The sequence below is a fragment of the Trachemys scripta genome, chromosome 20, assembly GCF_013100865.1.
Source record: "Trachemys scripta elegans isolate TJP31775 chromosome 20, CAS_Tse_1.0, whole genome shotgun sequence".
In the NCBI taxonomy this organism is placed as follows: domain Eukaryota; kingdom Metazoa; phylum Chordata; order Testudines; family Emydidae; genus Trachemys; species Trachemys scripta.
Window position 1 is genome coordinate 18651329 of NC_048317.1, and position 13520 is coordinate 18664848.

Consider the following 13520-nt stretch of genomic DNA (forward strand, 5'->3'; position numbering starts at 1 on the left):
GTACATAGTTGTTAGAAATTTGTTAATTTTATAGTTCCCTTAGTGTAGACTAGGTGTTAGTTTGTTAGTCTCGAATGGGACTTAGCCCATGGATGGGGCATGCCCTGGTCCCTGGGCTTCAAACCTTGTGACTGTTGCAAGAAACCTATGCCAATCAGTGATCCCCAGAAAAGCTGTTTGAAGTGCTTAGGGGAAACCCGCGTTAGCCACAAGTATCGCATTTGCAAGAGCTTCTGACTGCGCACCAAAAAGGAGCAGGACATTCATCTCTGAGCGCTCCTTATGGAGTCGGCCCTTACACAGGCCTCAGAGCAGACCAGATCAGACTTTACTCCCAGCGCTGCGGCCTCCGTGCGGAGCATGCCACCAGCACCGGCCTCAGTCCGACACCGATCCCTATCCCTGGTACCAGCTAAAAAGCAAAGAGAGGCTGGGAGGAGACGTTCTCTTATACCCCGTAAAGGGGAGGAGAGGGCCGGAGGAGAGCAAAAATCCATGAAGGACAGCTCTTCGCCATCTGGATGGAGGTCAGGCTCCAACTTCGGAGTGGCAGAGGCACTCGGCACTTGGTAGTGCTGTCCATGCTTGAGGCTTTTCAGGCTGCAAAGGACATTCTGTCCCTGTTGGTGCTACCTACACTGGTCACAGAGGTGCCCTGTTCAAGGACTAAACGTACCTTGGGACCCTTTAAACAGTCCCCGTCAGTGCAGCACTGCTCCTCACTGTAGGGGGTGCCCTGTCAGCGCTCACCTGAGCAGCGCCACCAGACGAGGGTCGGCTTGCCTGCCAGAGTTCCCAGGGTCTGTCCCCGGTCTCCAGGCAGCGTTCTTTGGGCTCGAGGCGGTGATAGCCAGTGGGCTAGCACAGAGGCGCAGCACGAGACCCCAGAGCCCTGGTGCTGTGAGCCCCCGAGCCCGTCTCCCAGCTCACAGCACCGCTCCGGAGAGTCAAGATGCTGGTCCCTGGAACCGTCACCGCTCACTGGACTGCTGGTGCAGTTCACCGTAAGCGCATCAGTGGTCTCGGACACGTCGCTCTACTCACTCACATTCCCGCTCAGCAGAGCGACGTTGCTTGCTAAGTGTAAGGCTTTGATCGCTGGGTACCATTGCTGATCAATCGAATGCCGTCACCGGGATCACGGCACCGAGAGCCATCGCCCTTGTACAGGTCCTCAGCGGAGGTCCAGGGCCAGAGCCGACGGGATAGGGATAGACAGGCAGCCTTGGCACCATTCTGGTTCCCCAGACATGTGTCCCCCCTCCTTGGGCTCTGACAGCGAGGAGGAGATTATCCCCGCTGGCCAGGGTCACCCATCAGAGGCACTGGCATTCTCTGCTGGGCCATCGGTGGCAGCAAGGGCCCTCTGGAATCCCTGGTGATTTCCTCAACCATTGCAGGGGCATAGGTTGGCTTTGGTGGCATCTGACAAATGGTCGGCGACGGTCTCCAGCCCACCACCTGATTTGGACGCAGAATCAGAGCGGGCTCCCCAGGATCAGCCAGTCTGTGCTGAGGCTCCCATGGCAGAAGTGGCGGAGTTGGCAGACCTGCCTGTACCTGCCTCCTTGTCCTCTTTGCCTGATGAGGTGATAGCGGGGGCTCTCTCACCCAGGTCCCCAGGACTATGCCGGGGCTCACCAGGAGCTCCTGAAGAGGGTCACCTCAAACCTGGGGCTGGAAGCAGAGAAGCTGGCAGAGCTCTTGGACTCCCTATTTGATGTATGGGGTGCTGCAGCCACCGCCAGCGTGGCATTGCCGTTGCACGAGGGAGTGGTGAAAATCACTAAGGCCCTGTGGTAGATGCCCTCCTCCCTGAACCCACATCTTCAAGCGGGCAGAGCGAAAATTCTGCGTCCCACTAAAGGGTATGAGTATCTTTATACCCACCCTGCTTCAAGCTCACTGGTTGTGTCGGCAGCCAATGAGCACAACAGACGGGGTCAACCGAGATTGACGCCTAAGAACAAGGAGGCAAAGAGGTTCGATCTCTTTAGTAGAAAAATTTATTCTACGTCGAGCTAAGTGTGGCCAACCATCAGGCCTTGCTTGGCTGTTATGACTTAGTATTTGGCCAGGCGTCCTTGGTTGCAGTCATCAGGCCTTTCGATGGAGGTTCAACAGTCCATCCAGGACCTCCCATTCGATGGCCTGGCACTGGTTTCCGAGCAAACAGACAATAAATTGCAAGGCCTGAAAGACTCGAGGGCTACCTTGTGCACCCTGGCCCTGTACGTACCGGGGCCAGCGAGGAAGCAATTTAAGCTGCCACAGACCAATGGTTCAGGAGCCAACACTGGTCAGAGCCCTTTGTAAAAAGGGAAAGGGCTACAAGTGCCGGGAAGGCCACCATCTGGCATCCTCTGCTCACTCGAGCTCCACCTGTAACAACCGGGTGGGAAGCAGGCATTTTGAGGGTAAACTCAAGGGTGACCTTCCAGTCTGTGTCCTGGATCCTGCTCCCCTGTTTTCCAACCGCCTCTTCCCCTTCCCCTTCCTTCCTGCCTGGGCCTCTAACATCTGACAGGTGGGTCCTCAGCACAGTAGCAGGGGGATAGAAAAACTGGAGAGTATTTCTCCTTTTCCCCTGCCCCTGTCCTCCTTCAAGGACTCTTCTTGCAAGCATCTGCTTGCTCAGGAGGTGCAGAGCCTTCTGGGAGTGGGAGACATGGAAAAAGTCCTGTTACATTTAAGGGGCAAGGGGTTTTACTCCTGCTATTTTTTTAATCCCAAAGACCAAAGGGGGTCTATGGCCCATCCTCGACTTGCAGAGCCTCAACAAGAATCTCAAGAAGTGGAAGTTTCACATGGTCTCCTTGGCCTCCATCATTCCTTCCCTTGATCCGTGAGACTGGTATGCTGCCCTCGATTTGAAAGACACTTTCACATATCAGTATTTCATGATCAGACGGTTCCTACGTTTCATATTTGGGACTGTCCACTACCAGTTTGCAATGCTCCCTTTTGGTCTAGAAACAGCGTCAAGAGTGTTTATGAAATGTATGTCTGTGGTGGCAGCCTACTTCAGGCGTCGGGGTATCCAGATTTGCCCATACCTTGACTGGCTCATCAAGGGCTTGTCCAGGTCTAGTGCAGCGTCGAGACGCTGCTTGTCAAGCTCTGGTCCTTCTGGTAGAGTCTAATGGCTAGAGTTTTTATTGGGGCGGTACTCGACTCTACCCAAGCCAGAGCATTTCTGCCAGAGGCCAGGTTCAAGGCAGTGTGACATCTGATTGCCAGCATCACTGCACATCTGCTCACCACGGCCCGGGTCTGTCTTAGACTATTGGGTGACATGGAATGTAGCCTGATTTGGGGTGTGTTAGTAGTGTTGATTTAATGTATCCACTTAATTTAATTTTGTTTAATTAATTATTAATTAAATTATCACATATATTAATTAGTATGGGTTTTGGCTCGCCAATTTGTTTGATCAGAAGATAGTTCATCCTGAATCAGGCTTCAGAGTTTATACCTTCGGGGGTATGACCGGAAGCTTACACTGAAACAGATATAGTCATAAAGACCTTGTATTAAAATCAATGAAATAGTAAGCAAATGGTAAAACAGTTAGGATTACAGAGTTACAAGTATCACAGTTCTTTAAGAGATATGTATGTAGTAATACACTTTTGGTTAATACTCACACTTCGTTTTAATAACCTGGTATTGGAAAATAAGGGACAATGCCTTTGGTTTTCACACTTGGCAGAGGAAGCTAAATGCAGAGCTGTTTACTCTTTACTTAGCTTTATAAATCTTAAACTGAAATAAACGCAAGCTTAGCCTAGTTACCTTAAACTTAAAATTTGAAAAGAAATAAAGTACGGCCTATTGATAGTTAATAGCCGTCGTAGATGGGTAGCATCGCTACATTGTTGAAGGTGGAGGCAATGAAGGGTAGACAGGAGTAGATAAGTGGGTAGATCGCCTCCCTAATGGCGAGCTGCCTCGCCTTTTTATAGGGCATTGGTCGGAAATCCTTCCTCTTATGCCCAAATTTCATCCTTCCTCCACAGAAATGTTAGGGTACATTTACCTCATAGGCTAATATGTATGTGCATATGGATGACCGGTAAGTACACATTTGTGGTATACTTGTTACATTTGTGGGCACTTTGAAAAATCCCCTTTTGCCATCCTTTATTGTTATTGGTTTAGGCAAAAGGTCTCTAGGCATCTGCGTGGGTGTTTTCTCTATTTTTACTTTTCTGGGTGAGGGTCCCAAAATGTGCTAATTTTCCCTTCACTTCACATACAGGGTTTTGGCCTGTAGGCCTCTTGCATTTACAGCCAAACTTTTATTTTTAATATAAATCTATAAGCCTATTACATCAAATACTCAAATTTAGAAGAAAGATATATTTATACAGACCAGCAGATTAATCCTTAGGGCTACAGGAAGCATGCACATATGTTGTCCGCCATGTGAGACTCAGGCTGCACGCCCTTCAGATGTGGCTAGAGCAGTCTACTCTCTGGCCAGACATCACCTGGACAAAAGTCATCACGGTCCCTCATAGAATATCAGGGTTGGAAGGGACCTAAGGAAGTCATCTAGTCCAACGCCCTGCTCAAAGCAGGACCAGTCCCCAACTAAATCATCCCAGCCAGGGCTCTGTCAAGCCTGACCTTAAAAACTTCTAAGAAAGGAGATTCCACCACCTCCCTAGGTAACCCATTCCAGTGCTTCACCACCCTCCCAGTGAAATTTTTTTCCTAATATCCAACCTAAACCTCCCCCACTGCAACTTGAGACCATTACTCCTCATTCTGTCATCTGGCACCACTGAGAACAGTTTAGATCCATCCTCTTTGGAACCCCCTTTTAGGTAGTTGAAAGCAGCTATCAAATCCCCCTTATTCTTCTCTTCTGCAGATGAAACAATCCAGGTTCCCTCAGCCTCTCCTCATAAGTCATGTCATACCTCTGAGGGTACTTACCTCTCTGCAGTGGTGGACTGATCCGAGGTTGGTGTTGTAAGGAGTGCTGTTCGAGAGTCCACGACCCACGTTCTCCCTGATATCTGATGCATCCGACCTTGGTTGGGGAGCACGTCTCGGTACACTGCAAACTCGAGAGTTATGATCTTGAGAGGCACTTGCGTTACATATAAACATCAGGAAGCTCAGGGTCATCCAGCTAGCCTGTGGTGTTTTCTTTCCCCAGCTGTCCGATCGGGTAGTGCAGGTGTTGATGAACAACATGACCTCAATGTTCTATGTCAACAGGCAGGCGGAAGCATGCTCATCGGCTCTCTGCTAGGATGCCCTCCACCTGTGGGACTTTTGCATTCAGCATGCGATCCACGTGGAAGCCTCGCATCTCCCCGGTGTCCAAAACATGCTGGCAGATCACCTCAGCAGGTCCTTCTCTCACCATGAGTGGTCACTCCACTTGGAGGTAATCAGGGCGCTCTTCCAGAAGTGGGGGGCTCCCTGAGTGGACCTGTTTGCCACCAGATTGAACAGAAAGTGTCGTCAGACCTTGAATCCAAGGCCTTGGCAGAGGCCCCCTTTCCGATGCTTTTCTCCAGGGAGACCTGATGTATGCCTTCCCACCAAATCCATTTATCAGCAAAGTCTTTTCAAAAACCAAGAGGGACAACGAATGAGTCATTATGATCATCCCGGCGTGACCTTGCCAGCATTGGTTTGGCATGCTCATGGCCCCATGGCTACTGACCAGCCACCCGGACCTACTCTCGCAGGATCATGGTCAGCTCCTGAACCCAAATCTCACATCTCTCCACCTCACAGCTTGGATTCTGTGAATCCGGAGGAACAGGCCTGCTCTAGTCAGGTACAGCCGGTTCTCTTGGAAAGCAGAAAGCCCTCCACCAGAGCGACTTACCTGGCAAAGTGGAAGCATTTTTTTCCTGCTGAGTGTCTGAGTGCAACATCTCCCCTACCCAGTTGTCTGTGTAGTCCATCCTGGATTATCTGCTTCACTTAAAGCACCAGGACCTTGCCCTCTTTTCGATTAAGGTGCACTTGGCAGCCATATTGGCCTTCCATCCTCGTGTCCAGGGTAAAGTGGTATTCTTGCATGAGATGTCAATCAGGTTCCTGAAGGGCCTTGAACGGCTCTTTCTGCCGATCCGGGACCTGGTCTCCCAATGGGACCTCAACCTAGTCCTCTCCAGGCTCACTGGTTCCCTCTTTGAGCCCATGGCTGCTTCTTCCCTTTCCCATCTGTCGTGGAAGGTTGCATTCCTTGTAGCGATTATCTCGGCAAGGCATGTATCTGAGAGCAAAGCCCTTACTTTGGAGCCACTGTACACAGTATTCTACAAAGACCAGTTCCAGCTGCAGCCCCATCCAGCTTTCCTGCCTAAAATGGTGTCGCATTTCCATGTCAACCAGGATATCTTCCTCCTGGTGTTCTGTCTGAAGCCTCACTCTACCAATGAGGAGAGGCAACTGCACGCTCTGGATGTTCGGCAGGCCCTGGCGTTCTATCTGGAGCATACCAAGCCCTTCCACAGATCAACCCAGCTCTTTATCGTTTCAGCTGACAGGATGAAGGGCCTTCCAGTGTCCTCTCAGAGGATTTCGAATGGATCACCACCTGCATCCATACTTGTAACGAGTTGGTGCAGGCTGTAACCTCCACTGATAGTGAAGGCTTAGTCGACTAGGGCTCAGGTGTCTTCGGCTGCCTTCCTGGCACATGTCCCTATCCAGGACACCTGCAGGGCTGCGATGTGGTCTTCAGTACACACATTCACAACACATTACATCATCACTCAGCAGTCCAGAGACGATGCAGGCTTCGGCAGAGCTGTGTTGCAATCAACACGTCCATGAACTCCTACCCACCTCCGGTGGTACTGCTTGGGAGTCATCTACAATGGAATGGACATGAGCAAGCACGTGAAGAAAAAAGACTGTTACATTTCGTAACTTTGAGATGTGTTGCTCATATCCATTCCATGACCTGCCCTTCTTCCCAACAGTCTGAGTTTACAGCAAGAAGGAACTGAGGATTGGGGGAGCCAGTGGTGCTCCTTATACCGGTGCATATGCACGCCGCTTCAGAGGGCGCTGGAGCTGGTTCCCCTACAGATACCACTGAGGGAAAAACTTCTGGCACTGGTGCATGTGGCGAGCGCACACACACCTACAATGGAATGGACATGAGCAACACACCTTGAAAAACAGTTACTTTTTCATAACTGTCTTTTTTCTCTTGCACCGCCTTAATGTCATCAAAAAACAGAATGGAGTGAAGAATGTGCCCCCGGACTCTAGAGTTCCCAGTCAGAAATCCTGATCATATTGCACATGACACTGGTTGCCAGCAATGTTCCCTCTTATTTTTTTGTATACGTGTGCGGAATGAATTTTATGTGCACCAATATCGAGGTGATGTGTGCCACCAGTGGAAACAAAAGACCTAGATATATATATTTAAAAAGTTACCATAGGGATAATTACTCCAGCCAGGACATTTTAGAAGTCACTACTCAAGGAATTAAATTTTAAACATAAGAGAAATAAAGTTACGAAATGCATAGACCAGTCAAAAAACTAAAATAACAGCACTTTGAAAGAATAAAATTACAGAGAATATATGTGCATTGCATCAAGTACCAGGGGGTAGCCGTGTTAATCTGTATCTACAAAAACAACAAGGAATCTAGTGGCACCTTAAAGACTAACAGATTTATTTGGGCATAAGCTTTCGTGGGTAAAAACCTCACTTCTACAGATGCATCCGAAGCAGTGAGGTTTTTACCCACGAAAGCTTATGCCCAAATAAATCTGTTAGTCTTTAAGGTGCCACCAGACTCCCTGTTGTTTTTGTGCGTTGCAGGAAGTACTAAGAAGTAACAACAAAAGTATGTATTGGGAGGTGAGTGACTGTGTGTGTGCGCGCGCGGGCTGCTGGGGAAGTGAGACACTGTGCATTGTCTCTAAGCAGAGAGACACTCAGAAACAGCTCTGTCCTGCTCCTGAGCTGCCCTGTTCTTTCTCCCCTGCTCTGTGAAGATGGGGTACATGAGGGGGAGCCACTGTCCCCCCCTTGCCCGCCCCCCCCCCCCCCCCCCCCGCATAGCAAGCAGGAGGGTCCCGGGAGCAGCTGTGTGGAGCTCTACTAATCAAGTGCCCAGTACTTGATTGACTCTCAAGCTGCTGCGCAACTTAGAGGGAACACTGGTTCCCAGCAAGGAAAACAACTAAACTGAAAACCCCAAAGGATATGACCTGCTTTCTTTGAAAATAGGCACTGAATTTTTCAAGACTTAACTGAAATCTGTCATTAGGAAGTAGAGCATAGTGGAGGAATGAGGTTTGTTTATTAGTAGTTCAGCTAATACGTTCCCTCGGATGTCTGTTTTAGTTCTGGAATTACTTACATCTTTGATGCTTATCTTCACTAGGTGAAAGTTTTGTTTGTGAGAAACTTAGCCACTACAGTGACAGAAGAAATCCTCGAAAAATCCTTCTCAGAATTTGGAAAGCTGGAAAGAGTGAAGAAATTAAAGGATTATGCTTTTGTTCACTTTGAGGATAGAGGTGCGGCGGTAAAGGTAAAACTGGTTTTCTTACCTTTGAATGGCTAAACACTAACTCTTAGCCTTTGGTGAAAAATATATAGGAAGTGTACATTGCAGTATACATTTAATTCTATATAGTGTAAGATCTGTTTGATATTACTCCTGCTACAGGAAAACTCCAGTAATTTATTCTAATCATTTCAGTAGCTAGAAAGGTTCAACAAGCATTGCTGTTGCAGAAATTCCTTTTTAAAAAGCATTTTCTACTCCAGGGGAATCTTGCACCAAAAATAAAAAATCTGCGCACAATATTTTAAATTTCTGCATATTTTGTTTGTCAAAATAATAGAATCACTCCAGTTTAAATTATTTTGGTCATTTATTTCAAAATAGCTGTCAACAAATATGTCCATGATATAGATGGGGGCGGCGGGGAAGGATTCCCCCAGAAGTAGAAAGAGAGAAACCCTTATGATGACCCAGTTCCAGTTGGGGGGCACCCCCTGAACCAAGACGCTTGCACGCACTCCCTCCCTCCCAGAGCCTTTAGTCTCCTAAACTTTTTTACTGTCCTGCTGGGAGATGTGGTGTGGTGCGGCCCTGCCCTTCCTCACTCTTTGCCAGAGCTGGGTCTCCCAGTCTGTCTTCCATCCCTGAGTGGATGAGGATCAATCCAGGCAGCCAGAGCATGCAGAGCCTCCATCCCCACAGGGCTGGGCTCACTGCGAGCTAGAGAGCTGGGCTCTGCAGAGTACAATGGCCTCTAATGGCTACTTGCAGCTCCAGTTCTGTGAGGGGAAACAGGAAATTGTGCACAAACATTAATTCTGTATTGCGCAGGGGCACAGAATTCCCCCAGGAGTGATTTTCTGGCTCTTGTTTGCTGCGTGCTCTCCCATTGACGGAGAGTCAAAAGAAGCCTACTGACTTAATCACTTGAGCCCTTGCTCTGCTACCAGAGTCTGGAGCAATGTGCATGGTGGCTGCAGATTCATTCTTTCATGAGTAGTTTTTGGCAACATCCTGCTGAACGGACACTCAACTTTTTACTATTGAGCCAATGCCTGGGGATGAGGATACGGCTTCTCTCCATCAAAGCTCAGCATTTCTCAAATGTGACCATTGTGCGGCCACCAGGGGTTTTTCCTGAGGCCACGACAGCCTACTGGGCACAGATGGGGGAGGGGGCAAAGCAGCGGCTCCTCCCTGCAGCGCCCAGGGAGAGGGCTCTGGGGAGAGGTCTTCAGCCCCCCCCCCCAATTTCAGCCAGAGATGGGCTTGAGGCCCCCCCCCCTTTCTAGCCCGGCTTCAGCTGTGGGACTCTGGGAACGGGGCTTCAGCAGGGCCAGTCTTACTGGGTTCCCTGGCCAAGAGGCAAGGAGTGGGCTGAGCCTGGGGTGTGAGGCTGTGGAAGGGAGCTCAGGACAATGGGGGGGCAGGGAGGAATGGGGCCTGGAGGGGACAATGGGGCACCCAGGAGGGCGGAGGGAGGCAGCAGAAACCAAGGTTGATGGGTTGAGAGGTGGCTGGGGCACTATAAAATAGAACTGTACGTTATTTTTATTGACTCTGCAAAAAAAAATCCCCTACATAAATAAATTGCAATGATTTGTACATGTAGATGTACATATTTATTTGCTTTCTCTAAGTTAATTAAGTATTTCAGGAGAATTTGTCAGAGTGGTCACCAGCAAGGGTTGGTGGCTGTACTGAGTCCACCAAAAATTTTGTTGAGAACACCTGTTTAGCTGTATCCTGTAGTTGTTTATACATTGAGAGTCTACTGTTTTAATTAAGCAAAGGGGAGCTCTGTTTTATAGAAATTACTGCCCAGGAGAATTAGTGAAATGACATTAAATCAAGAATAAAATTTGAGCAATTGAGAACGGACGAAATACTTAGTCAGCTTTAAGGGGCTTTTTTATAAGTCTACTTCAGTTACTAAGATTTTCTTTCTCCAAAATGTTGGATTCCTCTTTCAAGTAAGGTTTAAGAGATCACAATTAACACTGTCCAAGATCCCCTTAAGTCCGCCCTTTCACAGGGATCCTTTTCCCATGCTCCAGCCAACCCTATGTAACTTCAGGAAGTTACAACTTGCTCACTTTTTTCTTTTTGGCTGTGGAGGATCCCATGGGTAGCATTTGCCTGGGGATGTCTTATCAGAATGGCCTTCTGCTCCTCTTTTACCATATACCTTTCAGAGGGAGAACCGGACTTTGAAATGTAGTCAGTGTGCACATGTCTGGTCTAGCTGAAGACTACTTTTCTGTGAATAAATGCCTGATGCATGCAAATCAGGTTTTTATAGGTGTTTGTGGTTTTTTTGGTGGGCATGCTGTTCATACCTGTAGTCAAGAACTTGCTTCTGTGCATCTATCTGAAATATGTTTCTTTTTAAAGAAAGTAGGAGTATTGGATCTATGCAGTATACAGTTAAGTTGCTTCTCATTTTTTAGTAAGTTCTAGACTTGGCAAAGATCAGATTTCTTATTGAGGGGCTCTTAAAAATTTTTATTTTGTTTTTCACTTTATCATACAAAGACCAGGAGATCAAAACAAATGTTTCAGTGTTAATGATAGAAGGATTTAGAATGGAATTGACATGTCATCCTTATAGCTAGTGTAAGAATGGGAGTGTTGAAGGAAGTTTTTAACTTCCAGTGGCTCAAGTAACCTTCATAACAGATGCAGAAGTTAAAATTTGGGGGTGTTAATTTGTTTGACATATCCTGCAATGTGAAATCCTTGAAAGGATTGATTATATTTTCCCTTCAATTTCAACTGCATCTTTTTTGGCGAACTAGTGAACATTTTTAGAAAGGCGTAACATTTTTCTGATGTTTGGAAGTAAACTTAAATGTGGTGTTTTTCTGACTTTCGTACAGGCCATGAATGAAATGAATGGAAAAGAGATAGAGGGGGAAGAAATTGAAATAGTGTTAGCTAAACCACCAGATAAGAAAAGGAAAGAACGCCAGGCTGCCAGACAAGCCTCCAGAAGCACTGCGTAAGTCTTCACTTCTGCAGTATTGTAATGTACAAATAGCAGAACTTCATGCTGCTACAGAATGTAAGCTAACCGAGGCAGTCCTTCCCCAGTCCATATATTGTTAAATTTAAGCAGAAGGTAATGGTGGTTTAGGAGACTCTTACAAGACAAATTAATGCATGTTTCTTTTTTTATTAGGTATGAAGACTATTATTACTACCCTCCACCTCGTATGCCACCTCCTATTAGAGGCAGAGGTCGTGGAGGGAGAGGTGGATATGGCTATCCCCCAGATTACTATGGCTATGAAGATTATTATGATGATTATTATGGTTACGACTATCATGACTACCGTGGTGGCTATGAAGATCCCTATTATGGCTATGATGATGGCTATGCTATAAGAGGAAGAGGAGGAGGAAGGGGTGGGAGAGGTGCTCCACCACCACCTAGGGGGCGGGGAGCACCACCACCAAGAGGTAGAGCTGGCTATTCACAGAGGGGGGCACCCATGGGACCACCAAGAGGAGCCAGGGGTGGGAGAGGGGGTCCTGCACAGCAGCAGAGAGGACGTGGTGCTCGTGGAGCCAGGGGCAACCGTGGGGGCAACGTAGGAGGCAAGAGAAAGGCAGATGGGTACAACCAACCTGATTCCAAGCGCCGCCAGACCAACAACCAGCAGAACTGGGGCTCCCAACCCATCGCTCAGCAGCCGCTCCAGCAAGGTGGTGACTATGCCGGTAACTATGGTTACAATAATGACAACCAGGAATTTTATCAGGATACTTATGGGCAACAGTGGAAGTAGACAAGTGAGGAGGGCTTGAGAATGATATTGGCAACGTAGAATTGGCTATAGCTCTACATCCTTTAAAAAAAAAAAATTAATTGGCTTAATGTTTCATCTTTCAGTAGCAATTGGCTGCCATTTGTATTGGGCTGAAATCACTCTATTGTGTATATATTCGAGTCTTTTATTTTCCTTTTTCATAAACGCACTTGGACATTATTGGGCTTGCAGAATTCCCAAACTCCATTTGGGGTTTCAGTGCTTTTATTGTTTTAGGTTTCATTTTAGCAGTTTAAAAGCAGGATGGGCACACTGTTCAATCATGATTTTGCAGAACCTCTGGTTTTGGACAGTTTCCTTTTTCGGATTTTGGGTAGACTACATAGGAGTATGCTGTACATAAAAGTAAAAGCTAGTGCTTTGTCTTAGTAGTTTTAAGAAATTAAAACAAAAAAATTAAGATTTCTTGTATTGAAAATAACATGATTGTATGTTTTGCATTCCTAGAAGTAGGTTAACTGTGTTTTTAAATTGTTATTACTTCACACCTTTTTGAAAATCTGCCCTACAAAATTTGTTTGGCTTAAACGTCAAAGCCGTGGCAATTTGTTCCTTGATGTGATTGTATTTCCAATTTCTTGTTCATGTAAGATTTCAATAAAACTCAAAAATCTATTCAAAACATTACCTATTTCAAATTCAATTGTGTCCTAAAACATTATTTCATTGGTAATTCTTGGAAGAAACATTGTTTTCAAAGTATAACTGCCTATGTGAGTGATCAAATTCATTCAAATTTTTTGTGCTTTCCAACATGTAGCATTGTGGACATCAGACTGAAAGCTAGGCGAAATTACAAATAGTCCAAAGGGGGCACTGTTATTTAATTGGTGTTCTATAACCTAATCACATCTAGTTCTGATACTTAATGCTTTGCTTTTTAAAAGGGTTCAAATGCATCTGAATGTTCTTGCAGAGCTTGTTAACAGTTATTAATTATAATTATCTCGTATGGAGAAGGAATTTGGAGACTGCAATTTGTTAGCCCCTGTTCCTGTCTGTTAATATTATGTATTGTTGGGGCCTCTAGCAGCCCCCACATAGGTATCTGTCCTTATTGTACTATGTGGTGTACAAACATATAGGAAGAGAGTCTCTGTCCCAAGAATCTTAGTTTAGGTCAAATGGTTAAATTTGTTTGTGCTAGTGTTTATGACAAGGTTGAGACTTGTAA

The 13520-nt window shown here is 46.7% G+C and overlaps 1 protein-coding gene across 3 annotated transcripts in view; it reads left to right on the forward strand.

Annotated features, from left to right (window-relative positions):
* Nucleotides 1-12973, forward strand: part of HNRNPR (heterogeneous nuclear ribonucleoprotein R) — a 57858-nt gene extending 44885 nt beyond the window's left edge. For all 3 annotated transcript variants that reach the window (XM_034753951.1, XM_034753953.1, XM_034753950.1), the window contains 3 exons: nucleotides 8388-8537; nucleotides 11393-11514; nucleotides 11695-12973. In XM_034753951.1, the coding sequence (XP_034609842.1) occupies nucleotides 8388-8537; nucleotides 11393-11514; nucleotides 11695-12304 (882 nt within the window). In that variant the 3' untranslated portion in view covers nucleotides 12305-12973. The remainder of the gene's footprint in view (nucleotides 1-8387; nucleotides 8538-11392; nucleotides 11515-11694) is intronic.
* The last annotated feature ends 547 nt before the right edge of the window (nucleotides 12974-13520 follow it).